The sequence below is a fragment of the Zophobas morio genome, unplaced genomic scaffold (genome assembly GCF_036711695.1).
Source record: "Zophobas morio isolate AGI-343-1 ecotype UQ-CSIRO unplaced genomic scaffold, CSIRO_AGI_Zmor_V1 ptg000044l, whole genome shotgun sequence".
Taxonomy (NCBI): Eukaryota; Metazoa; Arthropoda; class Insecta; order Coleoptera; family Tenebrionidae; genus Zophobas; species Zophobas morio.
In genome coordinates, this window is record NW_026972149.1 from 9,713,762 (window position 1) to 9,732,917 (window position 19,156).

At 39.3% G+C, this 19,156-nt stretch overlaps 2 protein-coding genes across 2 annotated transcripts in view; one reads left to right on the plus strand and one right to left on the minus strand.

The window, feature by feature from the left end:
* Positions 1 to 19,156, minus strand: part of LOC135141881 (ephrin-B2-like) — a 58,212-nt gene that overhangs the window by 6,047 nt on the left and 33,009 nt on the right. The window lies entirely within an intron of this gene.
* Positions 9,452 to 19,156, plus strand: part of LOC135141880 (cytoplasmic FMR1-interacting protein) — a 64,415-nt gene continuing 54,710 nt past the window's right edge. The window contains exon 1 of the mRNA XM_064073453.1: positions 9,452 to 9,474. Coding sequence (XP_063929523.1) covers positions 9,467 to 9,474 — 8 coding nt within the window. The 5' untranslated portion in view covers positions 9,452 to 9,466. The remainder of the gene's footprint in view (positions 9,475 to 19,156) is intronic.

Consider the following 19,156-nt stretch of genomic DNA (forward strand, 5'->3'; position numbering starts at 1 on the left):
GTAGACGCGGACTGAGACGCGTGTTATGCTATTTGCGAAGTACGGAAAAGTCGACAGATTTTTTTTGGTAATTTTATCGTTAGCGGTCAGCGCGAACACAGGGCACCTAGAGGCATTGTTGTTATTATAAAATTATTGATGTAGGTCAAATGGTATTTGACAGCGATTGTGGGAGGTTTAATTGATTTATGTAACGGTGACAATTGAAGGTCGTCCGTTGTGTTGCAATAAAGTGTGACTTAATCAGAAAGGGGTGGCCGTAGCCGGGTTCCGAAGTTTTAATTAGTACATGCAGCAACCTGCGAGTTTTATTGATGGCGAGGTTTGTATTTGACATATGTCTGATTGTTTCATATCTGTGCTACCGGGGATATTATTGCCTCCGCCTCGGCCGCAGCGCCCCGATTAATCACATTTGCGTAAAAACATATCGCCATCATCAATATCAAATCGTAGCAACATCACCGCGACACTACTTCAGTTCCAACGGCAATAATTATTAGGCCACGACCTCGGCGCGGTTATTGTTTCCTGATGTGCTTCAATTAATGGATTATCGGAGGGCCGCGGTTCACAATCGCCGTCACTTGAATAGACCGACCGGTCAGGAATCGACAAGGATGACAACGAAGCGGAAGCATCAAGATCTTTTGTCGGAAGTTTGAGTGAATCACTATGATGGGTTACTGCGGTCATCGGTGTCCGTGCGAACAACACTTCACCCGAACGAGAAGTAACTCAAAGAGGTGGCGGTACCGAGCTAGAATCCTTGACCTCACCGCGGAGGAGGGACCGGCACCGGCCGTCGCCCCCGCGAGTCTTCGCCCCGACAACACGAAACGTGTGCTTACTGCCAGGGTGCCTCGGCGCTTTGATCGCCGGCTCGGTGTCATTCAAAAGTGATCGTTAATTACCGGTAACAGGGCCCGAGTCCCGTTCTTCATTAACACAACAATTAACAACGCGTTAGTTAGCTCATAATTGATGGACTGGCCCCATACGCTGCTCCCATGATGATTCGCGATCTTACCCACCTCGCAACTTCGCACCTGACCGCGAGCCTTCTTACAACGGACATGCGGGACGGAAAGGCCTCCACACATTCACCGGTCTCCTGGCCCCTGGGGCGAAAATGTGACCCCAGGTCGCCAGAAATGACCCATTTCTACAGTTTCGGAAACGCGGGGCGGTATCTTAGCCGCGGAGCGAAGATCTCACCGCGCAGGCGCAGCTACCTATAACGAACAGAAGGGGACACCAAACCAATCCTTGTGATACTCCCAAATTAAACCGCGAAGTAATTACAGACCAATTTTTGAATCGTTGACATTATTGATCTCATTTTTACGATGTTCCAAAAACTTTAGTATTGTTTTTCCCATTTCATATTACATTATTTACGACTTTTTGCTTATATTTTGTGACAAGTTTTTAGGAAACAATGCATTTTTCATTGCTTTTAAACGATCGAGTTGGTGTAGTCGTAATGTTGGTTGCATAATCATCGGATTTTAGCAGAATGTTGATTCGTTGCTTTAATTCGGTACAAAATGTAACCCATCGAATCACTACCGACATCATATCTCACTAATGTAAGCATACTCTCAAATGCTAGACAATCATTGAAATGTGCTATATGAGATCAAAGAGGTCGAACTGCAGTCTACAGCTTTTCATTGAGTTGTTTGAGTGAATTTTTCATAAGTGGTATTTATGGAGATCAGTTACGAGTTTTCGATTCCGCTACCAATTTGTTAGTTATCCATTTGGGAAAACTTGAGTTATCGGTTAAAAATAAAAATAAAACGCAAATAAGGAGCGTCATTTCGGGTAGTTTTCACATTTGCAGTTGTACGAACGAGTGTAATAGGAAGATTCTTTTTGGTGTTAGAGAGCGTTGGGTAAATATGTGGATCGATAAATGGATCGCGGAAGCGGCACCTGCCCTTATGCATGTTTGTTGATCGTTCATGGGTTATTCATAATGCGAAACTGGAAAAGTTAGATTTAGTGTCACAAGTAGGTGGAGGTGAGGGATGAGCGCGTATGGAGGGTCCGAGTTGTGGTAGAATTTAATACTAGCACCAGGAGCAGCATAAAAATTAGCGAGGATGTTGGCCATTATGAACTCTTGATAAACCGTGGTTATCAGGTTACTCGAGAAACACAGAGGCGAGGCTTCCCTTTGCTGCATAGTACAATGGAACTACAAAGGATATCGCAAGTTCAGATCGTCTTCAATGCCGACGAGTACGACATGACATTAATTTTGCAATTTCACACAATAAGTTGAACTTCTGTGGTGAGCTCTCATTTCTCCTTAGCGCTTAGGCATTATGGCATACAAATATCCCGGCGAAAGAATAGGAAAGCAAACATGATTAATTAACGCGTCCGTGGCGCTATAATGAGTCAAGATGTCGAGGGTCGCGCCGGATGAATAAAACGCACCACAGTGCTCGACACTCTTCACAATATCATCTTTCATACGAAAGGTGTGATCGCGGCATCGGTGCTGCACTACGACACTTCGTCATTCACACTTGGCACTCGGTGTTTGCTTTCCTCTCTCCATCAAACTCGCTAAACCGAGACAAAGCATACAGATCGGTGCATTGCATCGGGACTCAGGGGTTCCGGTTACAACCACCACAATGGCCGTAGCGGCCGGAGTGAGAAAGAACAAATGAATATGTACACGCACGCATTGAAAAGGCTCTGGTTGGTGCCTGACTGACGTGTGAATACCGAACACCGGAGATGTGTAGCCGGCGGGCGGTAAGCAACGCAATGCACTAACTTCACTTTGCTGAATGCCAAGGCAAATAACACATCCAAAAGACAAGCAAGTTGTCCGCGTATTTGTCACTTAACAGCCGAAAATCTCGGGATTTTACCGGCCGTATCTCTTGCGAGGCCGAGCCGGTTTGCCGATCGAAAAAATCCACAGTGGATGCTTGTACGGGAATATCGAAGCCGATATCTCTCTTCTCAGTTCTCCCGATATCTTATAAAGCCATTTGTTGTGTAAAATAAAATCCGCACACTATAAAAGACAATTGACACATATATAAATGTCACTGGCCCTATTCAATTCGATATCAGATGGCGATATCTAGACGCACATACACATTATGAAAGTACGGACAGAGGAATCTTGATCGGTAATATCGGCATCCGCGTTGCCGTCTTTTTAGCATCTCACTATCTTACCGTTAAATTCAACAAGTGGAAAACAAGTTTGGCTGCAGAGCATCAGAGCATTTTACCACGTGTGCCACCATAAATTTTACAACACCCACAAATACCTGCTACGCCACAACTTTATAAACTTTCGAACCAAAACTGCGCACTCTTTCCGCCACACATCTAATAACAATTCCTTCATCAATGTCATCGGTTAGCCCGATCTGACTTTTCAACTGGAAAAAATTTACTCGCAACTGGCTTCTTCCCATATGTGTCCATTTAGGAATGTAGCCATTTATTAAAATGTCCGTCTTCTGAGCAACTAGTGCGATTTATAGACGGTGTAGGAAAGCTGGAATTGTCTTTACTATCTGGGATCGGGCTGATGCTTCACTTGCCGATAGAGTTGTTGCATATGCATTACAAACTTTACGTCGTGGTTACCGTCTCACCTTATCTCGAATGACTTTTAACCAACTTTTATCTCCGAAATAATTTAAATTGCAACCGAACCATAACACACAATATAAGCAAATACATAGCTGCGGTTTCTGCAACGAGCCTTACAATCTGTCATCTGAATGTCACGCTGAGCAACATTCGAACTTCTTTTCCCCTCGCATAATGGGAAACGGAACACTCTTTCATTACCATTGGTTAATCATCCGAGCACATTCAGAATGACTTTGCGCTCCTATTGAGATTTGTGATGTATAATATCATCCAATTACTTAATGTTTTGTAATACCAAGGATACCAGACGAATCCATACCGACTCCAATTAATAACATTTCGAAAGAAAAAACGCGAACATTGTAAACAATGCAAAAAACGTACGCAATTAAATAGTTAATTATTATTTACCAACACCTCCGATTTTTCTAAATATAGACTGTAATAATCTGACTCGCTATTTTTTCTCGTACGCGATTGTGTCTAAGTTTAATAATAATAATTACAAATAGTGGGAGGAAAAAAAATATAATAAATCAAGACTCTTCATTTTCTCACTTTAGTGTATAATTTTCAAGGACCAAGGCTGCTTCGTTTCTCGGTATTTTGCGTTTGTGAATTTTTAATAAGTTATGATGGATAGCTGACAGCGCAGATCAGAGGGATGAAGTTAAAACAACTATGTTTACACGTATACGTATGTCGGAAGTTTATTTGATGCAACCCCTCACAACAAACTTTTAGAAATAACCGCCATATTGCCGGAAAATCTGTCATTTACGAAAGATCAATCACGAAATATATTGATTATGAAGCACGCAAACTTGATTTCGGGAGGAGACTTTATCTAGACTTTTAGCGAGTACTAACTAAGGTCTGGAATTTCTCAAGGATCTCGATTACGTCCTTAACACTTCACTGTGTTTATAAACGATGTAAATAATGTTGTTTCGATTTGTCTCTCATTGCATAGATTGCGACATATTCTTGTAAGAGCTTGGAACTAGGCGGCAATAGAAGTACGTAAAATGTCGGCGAAGAGAGACAGGACTAACTAGGTTACGTTTTAAACGTATTAATTAATTAGTTTATATTGATAATGGTAATGGTTTCCATTGAAGGCCCGGGTTCCTTTTAAGTAGAGACCTTGGTTTAAAAAATTGGCACACGAAAAGTGGCATGTTGGGTCATTATTGCCATAAGTTTATTATTTCAGTGTGTAAGGAGTAGTTCTATAAATACATGCTGCTGCTAACAAGTCATTAAACGGAACCTTTAAATAGTAGAGCCGTCACAATTTGAAATATTTGACGTCTTAGTTACCTTCTATCTCTAAGACCAAGTGTTCGCAATTATTTTACGCCTTCGAAACTTATGTTGTTTCGCTTTATGTCTTTATTATCTCCTTCATGTTCGTGGGTTAAACCTCGCGATAAACTATTATTATATTAATGACTTGAAACCGCACTTCATTGTGACTATGTTATCTAAAATTAAAGGTACAACTAATGGGGCTGGTGAAAGCGCGCACTGCGAATTGGCACTTAGCAATATAGCCGCGTATTAAATCTCGCAAGATAAATCAAGATCAGTTTCTAATTTCTGGGATGTCTTTGGCGAGACGCATTAGAGTCAATAGAGTCAAAATGGATGTTGGGAAATGATGTCAATTCGATTTCGCGGCAGATTTGTCTAAGAACGGAGCGGTCGCTCGCGGGAAAGAAATTTCTTGGTATGCTGGTATTAATTGTGGGCGAGTATGTCTGGATGGTCGGTGGTGAGTCCTGACCTGAATAATGTAAGGGGAACGGGGCTGGTACTGGATTGGGACCGGATTCTCGTCGATCCCAGTCAGAGAAGAATTCCCGCAGTCTCGAAGCGAAGTAGACACAGAGAATACACGAATACGAGGAACGTGCAGTGTGCAGTATTGTGCACGTTGATAGCCATGCCATACGTATGTCCGGTCGATGCCCTTCAGATAATAAGTTGCAGTTTTACACGGCCACTCACTACCTACGCCAAGAAAACTCCACCGAATATGTTTTTGATTACATTCTCAAAACGGGTTGAACTTATCTACCGATATAAAGTATCTGCATTAAGGTGTTCGCCGTGGCCGCCGGCGGTCGAGATGTCTCTGACCGTGCTCTTGTTCTCACCTAACTGCTTCCTTTTCTTCCTCGCATCCTTACAACGGGATCTGGCAAACCCCGAGGTCACTCCATATAAAATTCTTTAATTTCAGGTACTCATACGTTTCAACACCGCCTGAATTATTAATTCCTCTAATTAACCTTCTATCGCTTTGCTCTCCTCGCTGGATAATTATAGATTAAATTCTAACATTTGCTCTTTGACCCTTCTTCAATAAATTGTTTCGCAATTTTTACACCAGCCCAACCGTTACACCGACTGCAAATTAAAACCACTTAAAAGGCATTGCCATTTCATTTTTCATTAATTACCCCAGCCTTACTCATGCACACACTGCACATAATTTATCATAAGGAGTGTGACTTTCCGTCACTGAACTTTGTACACCCACCACGTAACACCCAAATCAATACATGACACCAAACTGCCATTACGACGTTTTACTTGCTAAAGAAAACTATCTCGAAAGACGACTTGCTTACTTTGCATAATTACGCGTTATACGTGGCGCGAGCTTCGCTCCCTTCGGCTACCGCGATACACCTACCCGCTATAGTCATCATTTTCAAAGAGTGAATTTGTTGTTCCAAAAAAAGTATTTCTAGTAGACGCAACAGTAAGACGTCCAGAGAGAAAACACACCTTTATAAATATCGTGATGTATTATATTAAATATACGTTTTTCGTTAATTAGCCGTCGCAGGTCATGCACTTAACGCGCATAATTCATTATGAAGAGTCGCAGTCGCGACTTTCCACGAGTGAACTTTATGCACCCACCATGATAAAACCGAAATCAATTCATTACTAAACTGCCACGACCACGACACAATCCTTATTTAGTAAGTGAACTCGGAGAGACCCAGATAGTATCATGACTCACAAATTCAGGACTATCCCTTAATTGTTGCTTATATACCGTTTCTATGGCGAAATAGGATTTTGACTTTAATCCAGACTAAGATGAAACTCAACATCATCACCAAAGCGGATCTCGTTAACCTTTCCATGTTGTTTGTTGCGACGGTCGATCTCTAATTTCACTAAAGACCAAGTCTATTTAAACTTAACTAAACCCTTTTTATTGGGAAAGGAGAAGAAAGGAGTCGACTTAGTATTCGCACAGCGACACTTACGCTGGACTCAAAGCCAAATTTACATCCGTTTGTAGAAAATTTGGCGGGGTGATCTTCAGCCTTGAAGAATTCGTAATCAAGCCGCAGATTTGTAAGTCGTAAACCGTGTCATTCAGATACGGCTGATAAGACGCAAGACGTTTTTCAATAACGGAGAAACAGTACGAGTGTAGGAGAATAAAAATGTCAATATTTGTTTCTGATGATGATATCCCTTTTCGTTCAGATTCCACTCGAGAGGATTTTCGACATGTGAATTTTTAAGATGAAACTGACAACGTTGATCCTTGTTGTTCCTTAGGAAGATTTGTTAGAAGACATCTGCTGATTCGCACAAATACTCAATTTAATTGTTTAATCAAGAGGCAACCGACGTTAATAAATTAAGTTGATGTGTAGGATACTTAATGAACTTCAAAATGTATGACATGCTTTACAATATAGTAATCATAGCGTTTATTCAACTCATTAGCACATTAAATATGATAGTAATTTGAGTGCTAAATAATCTCAATTGTCGGTACTTTATGAAGCGCGGACTTGTTTATTCTTAGCTCACAGAGCGAAAGAAATGAAAATGATTTTGCTAATTTTTGTTTACAAAGAGTCGGAGTTATTAAAAGTGCAGCGAAAACTGTAATATGCAGGTGATAAACCGTCGGCTGGGTGTTAATTTAGTTGTTTGCACATTTCGAGTTTTATAGGCGTTACGAAGGATGTCTATTATTTAATAAAAGCCAATACGGCGTTTACACTGAAGTAACTACGTAAATTAGTAATATTAAACTGTTTGCACTATGTTGTTGCAAACCGTAAACAAACGGTTTAACACCATAACGAAACCAATAAAGTAAATCAATACTAGTTTCCTGACTTTGAGTGTAATATTGCGTGTTTAGCAGTCCGGCCATTCCAAAATTCATTTCCGACCTGCACTTTTAATTTAGCACAGTGTAGTGATTTATTTAAACGAAACGTATTCGCGGGAACATCAAAATTTATTATTTTTGAAATGATCGTTTTCTTTTATCCCCAATTACCAATCTTCTTAAAATAAAGCTAAAAGACAACAAAACTCAAGGACCCATCCTATTACTTATTGACGATATAATTCAGTTCGACCACAATTCTTGAATTATGTACCAAAGAAAATTCAATTTCGAGGGATTCTCCAACATGACACAGTAAATTAGTAAAGGGTCCTTAATACATGAGATATTAAAGTTGAACCCCCACAAAAAATATTAAAAATGAACAAGGGCGTGATTTATTATTACAAAAGCCCCACTAAATGAAATATTCCACGTTTGCCCTACTGATTTCGCGTCACCCACATTCAGCCCCAAAACAATAAACTCAAAACTCATCAAAAATTAACCCACACGTTCCCAAAACCAATATACTTTAACCGCAACACCCCACTTTAAACTACGCAAGACAACTGAATATCATAAGAAACAATCGCATGGTGATTGCTTTCTAGGCAGCTCGCTAATGGCTCGGCTTGTGATTAATCGACTCAAAAGTCCCGCAGTTCGACGACACTGATTTCTAAAGGCGCACAGGTACACCGTAAAGGTGTTAAAGACCAGATACAGATACGCTTACGAAGTTCATTTTTGAAACGCGAACCAGCTCTATGGTTCGACCGCAAAGGGTTCCACTACGTTTATCTATTTAAGATGGTCAGTACACGGTCACATGACATTTCTTGTACCGTGAAGAATATGGACGCGAGATAACAAACCGGTAAAAACAGACAAGTCTCGTCGCAGAACTGTAACTAACGTACCGTTCAAAGACAAACCGCGCAACAACAAACCGTTCGAAAACGAACCCCTCCAGGACAGCCATAACTTAATGAGCAGCCGGCGACCCTAGCAACAATTTTTTTGTTGTTGTTGTTGTTGTTGTTTAAATAGCATGACAGACGATGTTCACCAAATTGTAGTAGTCTTTATTTTGCGCACTTATCTTCAGTTCGCTAATTAAGCGGTAAGTTTATCCGTGCGAGCCCGCTGCCTGCGAGTGCTTTAAATTACAATTTTGTTGAACAAATTTGCAAGCCATGCGCGGTTTGTGCCGATACGAGTTTGATTTTTTGTCGTTTTATAGGTTTGTTAAAGCCCTTATCTACACAAAAAGATCCGCGAATATCGCGTGGAAGAGAACGGGATAATTTTTGCAAATACTTGCTTCAGTACAACGATTCCGTTTTTGGGTATAGTCGCAGTAAGTAATAAGAGCGACATCCTGTTCTTCAATCAATTACGTAATTTTGTCGTGTGCACTCAATGAATACGGGTAATTTTAAAGTGGTTATGGTCATTAAAAAGAAAGACCAGTTTATTTAAGAACGCGTTGTTAAATTCTTGTTTCCATAGTTTGCTTCAAAGGGTGAATACTTTGACCACGAGATAACAAGTTTTTACCTGTAGTGGTCATACTTTTGTCGGATTCTATAAAAGGTTCTTGTCTTGTCCTTCCAGATTCTTTCGTCTAGTAAAATTTACGACAGGTTAAAAATATGGATGTCCAGGTAAGACCTTTTTTATTTATTGTCGCTGATGTTAACAGCTTCAACTGCAGTCAGCGACAGGCGTTCTTTATTAAAACGAGTAAACCACAAAGCCGAAAAGGAACACAGTTTGCAGTTTGAGTTTCACCTACTATTTGTGGAACCGTCTGAACGTCCTGTGCACGAATTATAATTAGCCAGATTATTCACACAAGTGTCGATATATCCGGTTATTTGAACGAAACGAGTGCAATTTTGCGGAATGCACTTTATTTTTGAAGCAAATTATTGGGGATATGTGAGCCGATTGCAATCCGTCTTGACAGGGTGTAACGAACCGTATAAAAATCGACGGCCAATACCCAATATTTTCGTTGCAAATTCTTAGATGGTTTCACTGATAGATGTTGAACATTTCCTTGACGTAAATAACTGCCAAACAACACGTTTCCGTCGGCTTTCATATCATCACCAAAATTCAATTTTGGTTTACGATTTCACCGCATGGGTGGGGGAAAATCGAGGTGGCGACGTGAACAAGTCATCGATAGAATATACTTAAGTGTTCGGAAGCAACGCATGTTTAATTGGGAGTTTTGTCTATTTATTTTCTTACTAATTAATGGAGTACGGCAACTTCAAAGGATTTCGAATCAATGGATTTATTTTAAAATTTGTTGAGCAAACTAATTATAGCACCTCTTCCCCCAGTCGAATTGCATCACTCTATGGAAATTTTCTTCTTTCTCTCGAAATTATACAATGACCACTTGTTACCTGGCAAATAAAGGTGTGTTCAAACTCGCGATTCTTGCACAGGTAAACGTACCGTAAAACCACACCATAAAAGCATATAATCCAGAATTAATGAACACATGCGCCACTTCTAGTTACAACTACCTTTATCACTGATACACGCACTGCGGAAATTGCCATCAGAACCGGTCACAGATATTTTGGGGCCCTTCACAGACAATGCAGTAACATACTAAAATGCCATCATGTGGTCTCGCTCCCTCTCATGAAAAATGTCACTCCAGTAACTACGTCTGAGCTATCAGTTCTTGAACGTCTTCTATTACTCTATGATATTGATGGATTCAATAAAAAGCGGGAATGCAGCAGAATTTCAATAGTTAGTGTTGTTGCAACGCGTTGTTTTTGTAGTGGTAGGTGTACGTGTTCCTTGTGCGCCCCTGTGCCTCCTATCAGGAAACAATTTTCTACTCAAGTTCCAATTTTCGCACCATAAATAACCGAGAAACGAATAGAAATAATGAAATTTTTATGCATGTATGAATTCTGATAGGAGTGCCACGAAAACCGAGCACCTTTTAAAGGGGAGCCAAAAAATGCACGTAACATGCCAGATGGCGGCATTAAAACGCCAGAAGCGACAAGAGAACGGAATCACGTGGCTTACAACAATAAACATGTGCCACCATTCGATGTAAAGGCGGTAATACTTTGATTACAACCCAAAATTGAACGCCTTTGTCTTAACGCAATCAGCCGTTGGTTACATCACTATTACACCCTGACAATAATTCGCGTTGGCTTAACTACACGTTATTAGAGTTCTCTTGAGAGGATAATGAAAAAAGCATCCATTGCGGCTAACAAACTTTGAGAAGTCTGCAAATACATTTTTGTGTAAGACCGAGAAGTTCCGGGTAATAAATATGCACAAAGTGATTGCTGAGAACAAGATATCTGGCAAATTAAAATCCTTTTTGTAGAAAAAGCGACTAAAGCTATAACGAGATCTAGCATAATCTGATCAAGTTTCTAACGGAAATTAAAATTCGGTTCGTCTAAACATTGCGGCCGCGTAATTAGTGCGTTAGTGTATGCGCGAGGATTATGAAACAATTTGTTTAAGACAGAAACGTCAGAAAAATAACAAACACGGCTATAATTATCACGAATGTGGCAGAAAGTTTCATTTAAACGCGCTTTAAATTTATTTTTGAAGCTTCCATGTCCACTAGTATCAGATTTTAACATTCTATTTTTTACACCTGATGATACTGTGGAACACGCTCCGTTAAACCTACCGAAATACAATACCTGACCAGTTAGACAAATAACTAGGACCATTATCAAAATTTATTTCGGTTTTACAGAGATTTTATCAATTTGGGTGAACAACATCTATATATTAGCAACGCTACCAGAAGTGTTCATTCACCTCTCCGCTTTTTTTACATATCTGATACCAAAATCTAACAGCTCGCGAAGATGTTCAACAGCGAAGAGCTCGTAACCCTTATTTGGCGGGTTACAGAGGGCACATACTCGCACTGTGTAAGAAATCAAGAATTTATTGCCACCGATTTACCTGTATACGCCTTTTCCATTCCACACTCGCTATTTATGATAATGGGCTTAGGCGCAATAAGTGGCGATTTACCTTTTATGAGGTGTTTATTAACTTCTGGACTCATGTTTCGACGATGAATTCCGTTTTAGTCAGAACCCTTAATTCGCGTGTGGTATTATAATTTATAAATAAGGTACAATCTGTTTATCCAATGAAATATACATACGCACAATCATCCACTACATGATCCTGCTTTTCGGCGATATGCAAAATACCTCCGGCCTCAGTCTTATGATGCTGTTAACTGTTATACCTCGTCTCTTTTTATTTCTCCAACGAACGATAAATAATATCATTCTCACGAATATCTAATTCCATATTATTTCGCCATTTCGCACCTCGCAGATAAATATGCGAAACTACCGAACCTATTACTTTCATTTAATTGTTACCGTAACGGTGTAAGGTTATTTATTCTGTATGAGTCGTATGTTCCGCATCGTTCATTAAAATAGCAAACAATAGTGATTTTAAAACTGACCCTTGAAGCACACCCGACATCACAATCATACACTATATAGGGTATTGACGGAAAAGGAACAACCAAAGGTACAATCTTGACATTTATTAAAAACTATTATGATTGTGACGTCACCGGATGAATTTGGCGCTCGGTAGACTATTGTGCAATTTTATTTTTGCAACGTGTATTTTTGGGATGCAGCGGTTATTAAATAGTAATGTATTTGTTGGCAACCACTGATGGTAAGCCGCTCAAGCTTATGCTATATAGAAATTTTAAATAGCTTAAATCTAAACAATCATTAATAATAAATGTCACTACATAATTACGAGGGAATATGATAAAACTGCAAATATTAACATTATGAATGTGTTGAGTTAATTTTGAAATCTATTATTGATAATACACAAAATAAATAACAAATTTGTAAAAACAGCTACTGAGTTATTTATTTCGGTTGTATGAGTATAGTGTGCGTGAGTGAGAGAGTGGGAATGAGAAAAAGTAGCGGAATAGTTTGATGGCAAAGTAAATAGAGTGGTGTGGGGCGAGTGGTGGCAAATGCAAAGGTGGTGTAGTTATACGAGATCACTTACTTTGAGAGAAAAACAAACAATAATAGTAGCCGTTTTTCCTTTCGTGGTATCAAGATTCGAAGTAGCATCTAAGCAGCTAAACATACAAGCTTAGGGACTATTCAAACTTCTGGGATAAAGGAGTAGTTTAAGTTAGGCCGATTTGGGGTCAGAGATAATAAAAATAAATTGATTGAAAAATGGTCGGGCTAATTATAAGGGTTGGGTAGTTTGCGAGAGTTGGGTGCATGCCAGATATTGATAAATAAAACAATGAAGAACTTTGTATAAAAAGTAGACGAGGATAAAATGGCATTGCGCAATTAACGCAAAAAGCTTCAATTAGCAAAGAGATAAAATAAAGTTAATGAATATGTTTCAGACGGACAAACGGTTTTGTGAAACCCCGTTTCGAGTTACTTTGGCATCTTATTTCTTAGCGGAAAGTTTCATTTTTATGATTTCAACAAACTTTACCTAAATATAGTTCACCTGTATCGATTTAAACCGGGTGCTATACTTACCGTAAGCAAAATGGGATTATTGCAATAATAATAACACGAATTTGTACAAGTTTGAATACCTGGCTGGTGTTACCTCAAGAGGCCAAGTTCATTGACAAAAGCTGTCACCCCACTCCCCCCCACCTTCCTCCGGTCAAGCATTCCAACGATAGACCGGTGCGAAGTGCGGCCTGCGAACTTCACTGACCGCAATGCCACTGCTGTTGTGAAACCTCTACCAGCCACAATATTACCCAAATTTTCCCCGAAACTGTCCAAACAATTACCATCCACTCGAACCCGCTCAAATCGGCCGATTTTTGCAAATTAAATTGGAAACATCGATCCGAATAATAAACTGCTGAGCTATCAAGATCGAGTCAGAACAGACTGTCTTATAGTGGTGTTTTAGCTCAATATTTAATATACTCGCAGATAACATCTCGAATTCTTGACAACTGCGGCCACTCTCTTTCCCCTTCGATAACGCTGCCTGGAAATGCACTCAAACCGTATTGTTTAGGTCGTACCTGCTAAAATTTCAACATGATCACAACGTTAATCGTTATTATTATAAACACAAGTTCGTAGATTTTTATGACGTACACCTAAACGAACCGAGTATACTTTCATTTCAAGTGTCAAGCACTTCAGCCTCGGCAGCTGCTTGAGGAGCAAATATGTGTGGTGCGTGAAATTTGACAATGTGTCGGGGGCTCTTGAGATTCTTTCAAATCACCTGGATGAGGAAGACGCCGACCATGTCGAAGGCATTTTGTGTGTTGGTCAAGCGTAAAAACAAGATATAATCCTTAGGTACGAGGTGCACAACTTAGACAATAGGGCTGTCATAGCTGACAGATGGATTTCTCTACTCGTTCTTCGACCGGGTCAGACTTTATTCTTAACTGCAAATGAATTATGACGTTTGTGGGCAGTTGCTCCGACCAGAATATGGGGGTTTCTTATATATTATACCTGCTCGGTTTTGTTTTATAATGATAAATGTCGGATTTTACAATATGTTTTAATTTCTTCTGAAGAGGAGGGTCGCCCATTTCGATTACCTGGATTCCCGTTCCTAATTCGTCCGTGGTGTGCGCACAGGACCGGCAGACAATTTTTGGGCTCTCAGACGACACAAAATTAAACTTTAACTTATTACACTTACTTAGTATGTGACGCTTTATTTTTACTATTGTCGTGCTAAAATAACCTTTCCAAGCATTTTGATCTATTGTCGTAACGGTTCCAAGTCAGTAGCGTTAGTTCTTCGGTTCCCAATCATTATTAAATAACCGGGTCCTTCCAATTTAAGTGGGTCTTGGATTGACAGTTTTATGTCGAGGGCGGTTTCCATTTTAAAACCCTATAATTAGGATGTTGTATGAGCTTGTTGAAATTTTCGTGGCGAAAACAAGTCGGAAGAGTGACGTTTGTGAAAAAATATAGCGAGACAAGAAGGTAACTTAGTTATTATCGCCTTCGCTTGGTAAAGGGGGTGAATAAAATTGTAAGGTCTTTGAATTTTTGTCGTTTTTCAGCGTGTTTGTGTATGTTCGACGATATGAGTTTTGCCGTGGAACATGAAGCGTATTGGTAGATTGGTCGGAAAATGTAAAGATGTCGCCATGACAGCTCGTGGAGTAATCCCTGGATGCATCAAGGTGCTTTTCCGTAATTCCACTCCGTTGCACCCCGCCACTAAAGTGTATCTAATGTACCAATTTCTGACTGTCAATCTCTTTTAAGCTAGAACGCCCGAAGACTATCGAATTGATCGTTTGAATTATTTTTATTTGGTGGGTAGATTTTGCGGTAAATTGATGGCTAACGAGTTCACTTTCAGGTTATGTAGCGCTCGTAAGAAGCAATAAGTTTGGTTAATGACTCGAGCGTGGTTTTTTCTTTGTTTTATCTTGTGCATAGTGCAAAGACGTCCTCGAGTTAGGCGCCTAATTAACTGCGGCCTTACCGAACAAATTCAAGCCCCACGTACACTATTGTAAATGGCAAGGAAAACGGCTCAACAGCTCACATTATCATAATAGTCGTAAAGATTCATTTCGATTATTAAAACCAGTTATATTATTATGTTCACACCCACTGAATTCTTGACTTCAAGCAAGAACACGCCTTTCTCCATTGGTACATGGTTATACGTACGAACCCTATGGTTCAACAAATCCACTTCAAATTAAGCAGGCTTGATCGTTGCATATTATTCACTGTCCCGACGTAATAACAAATGCATTATTTTCCAAATCAGCCAATCCTGAAAATCGCTTTTGCAACAAGCAGTGTGCAAACAATTCGAACGTCATCTATTATGATTACGATGACTTAGAACCCGGCCAGGACAGAAATACCGGGATCAGGTTTTCTGCACTTTTCAAATGTATCAGAATTTAAGAACGCTAACGCCAACAGGTTCTTGCACAAATAATTATGCATAATAAGCCACCGAAGCCACAGAAACACCAACAAATCTCACTTTATTACTATCTTAAAGCCGATGAATTTGCCAAATCCGTCATAATCCGGTGCAAACAACCTTTACGACTTTTATAAACACACTATTTATTGTTAACGAGGAAAAATACACTCTTCGAACGAGTTTTTTAATTATTAATGTGACAGCTAGAGCGTTAATTATTGCTGACCCGTACTTATGCAAATCAATGCAGTAATTATAAAGCAACCATGTTTTTTGGGACATGCTTGAAATCGAGAAACAACGATGCAGAAATACAACTCGTTTCAACCTAAGTAATTCAACAATTGCTAGTCGATCAAATTAGTCTCGAATGCTGTGTCCAGCGCGCTCCTTTTCCCCAACGCTCTCTCTCCTGTTATTTTTATGCTTAATATAAATCTAAGTCGGCTTAATTACAATTTGTGTTGATTCGTACTAACGCAATTAATTGAATGCAGTTCGTTCTAATTAAAAAAATCGTAACAATTCGGTCTATTTCGGAATTAAGTTCATAACGTGGCGTCCCGACCGTCGAAATGGAATCATTAGTGGCGTTTAGAATAGTGGAAGGCATGCGCAAATAATGACAGAAACGTCCGGCGCCAAAATATTGCTAAATGTAGTGTAAACTTGATAGTTTTATTTTTTCGCATGTTATTTCCTAGTCGGCGTTTAGCAGGATTTTAAAAAGAAATAAGCTGGAGCTTTGCTTTTGCTATTATTATAATAGTAACAATGTGAAGAATTAAAACGATTTTGGAATGTGTCCAATGATGCAATAAATTAGCAGCAAATCAAGCCCGTCTGAGTATTTCACGCCACCAAGGGCTGTTTTCGTCTGGTTGTTTGTACAAAACTAAACAGATAATGAGTGGAAAAATATGGCAATATAGCGTGAAATCAGATTAAGTGGGAGATGGCTATAGCAAGCAACTCGACGTAGTTTTATGGCTATCAGGACAGTGAAATGGTTATGGGCCAGCTTGTGTAGTTTGTTTACCAAATCCCATAAAAACTTGCACAGTTTTCGTCATACGGAGGGGGATTAGCGCGACCTTATCGAGGATGATCAAGACCGAGGAGCAATTTTGCCATTTAAGTATTGGGAGATTAATCCGTCGTTAATTAAAAGTCGTAATTGCTAGGGAAAATATCGATTAAACGGGTAATCATTAAGGAAATACTAAAGTAACACGCTCCGTGTCCCGTTTTGTCCTCCAGGGTGTTATTTGTGGTTCCAGTGAATCGACTACCTCCCTAATTTATTCTTCATTGAATCTTTAACATTGCCGGAATTTGTGATTCACGAACCGTCCGACAAACTCGAATTCACGCTTGTCTGCCACGGTACGCACAAGTGTTAAAACTTCATATTGCTTCGCCACCTTCTATTAATTTCACGAAATTGACATTTCAAGTTTAACGTCGCGATAATGCAAGGGTTCCTCTTCCGAAAAAAATCTGTTTATCTCTCGGTTGTAAACGTCATCCGCTTCGTGATTTATGGGATTATTGATGGCCAAAATAGACACACGTTCTTTCCGCAATACACTATATATATGTAGTTTTTTGAGCGTCGGACAACCCAGAATAAAAATAAACTACAATGCGGACTCATCTATCAACCGTACGCATCATAAAACAAAAATCTAATTATTACCTACATTTATGCGCATTTAATTTATGTCCGAAGTCATCATCTGCCCTATAACTCTTATCGTTGCCTACAAAATTGAAAAGCTATTCGGAAAAGAGCGATGCGGGCCTCATAAATGCCTTACACGTCTTTAAAAATGTATTCTTCGTTACAATAAACTCAAATTCCAACTTTCGGTCTTTTCAAATTTACTGTCGAAATTATAACCCGTCTGCTAAGAATTACTACTACTCGTGTTCCCTTTTTAAGGTAACAATTAAATTAACAAAGTTTTACGCTTCAACAGCTGCTTCGGTTCTTACTCTATTTTTTCTTTCAAATTCCACGACACGTCATATAGCACATCACCAACGGTCACTAAGTACGATAACAAGACACACAATCGACGAACAATGAACCTGGCGTTCCTATAGGCTAGCGAATATGTAGCTGGAAGAACGTGAAACGTAGCGAGTTAAAAAACATTTTCAATTAATACAAGTTCATTATATTTCGTGACAGTCGGTGCGTACGGGCGCGAAAATTTGAATTTACAGGTGTGGATTCCGTGCGAAGCCGACGTTTCTATTTGGCGAAATAGGACGTAAAGTTGTAATTTGTAGTTGTATAGTTTCATGGCCTATCTTCATTGCAGTCGGCTGTCTTTCTGAAAAGTTTAACGAGCAAAAATAAAATTTATCTGCTATATATGTATATCAATTACTTTATGGGCGCCTATGCCGTATGGCATCATTCCTTAGAGAACGAGATTGTTACTTTGTATGAATTATAAGCCGTAAAAATATGTAGTATAATCCCTCATAAAACTTATGTGCCACTAACTTCAACAATACCATCATAGAAATTGCGTATTTTATGTCATAAATCATCGCGGAATTTATTTCGTCTTTTATTCGCGAGATTGTAAAAATTTGTAAAGTGTGTTATTTTATTTGGGTAATTAATTACATCTATCTATAAAAGTTTTGTAATTAGGTATAGCCGGCGTGATGCGGTAAACGCTTTATTGATGTAGAGTAATAAAGTGATTTCCTTTATTTTGGCCGCGGAAGAGGCGCACTGAAAAGCGGGCGATTACAAAATGAAAACGTTGTGTAATTAGTGAAATTGAACAGGATCAGTGGCCACCACCAAAGCGGATTACTTCGCCAAAGATAAGCCACACATTAAAAAATCTTCGTAAAACTAACGAAACTTATTAACAACGCATTATACCCATTTTTCGTGTGCTAAAGACGTGCCTTTGTGTAAAGTATGCAGAATTTCGGTTTAGTATTTTACGTTTGTGAATTTGTCAGAGAGGTTTTTCTGACTACCTAGAACTAATAACGGGTCAGGAACAGTATCGAAAATCTGGCGATTATAAATGAAAACGCTGTACAATTACTGAAATTGAAGAGGATCAGCGGTCAGCGGTAAAGCGGATTAGTCCGCCAAATGTTGTAAAACAGAAGCTACGTCGCTGGATTTTTAATTGTGCCGGGGCTTGTATATACCTATCATTAATAATGATGTTGCATTACAGCACTATTCAAGCGACATTGATTAATAACGCCTATCTATAAATCAGGTAATTTAAAATACATCGTTTTCAAAATGGCATTGCATGATTTCAGCAACAATTTATGAAATCTAAAATTCAACGC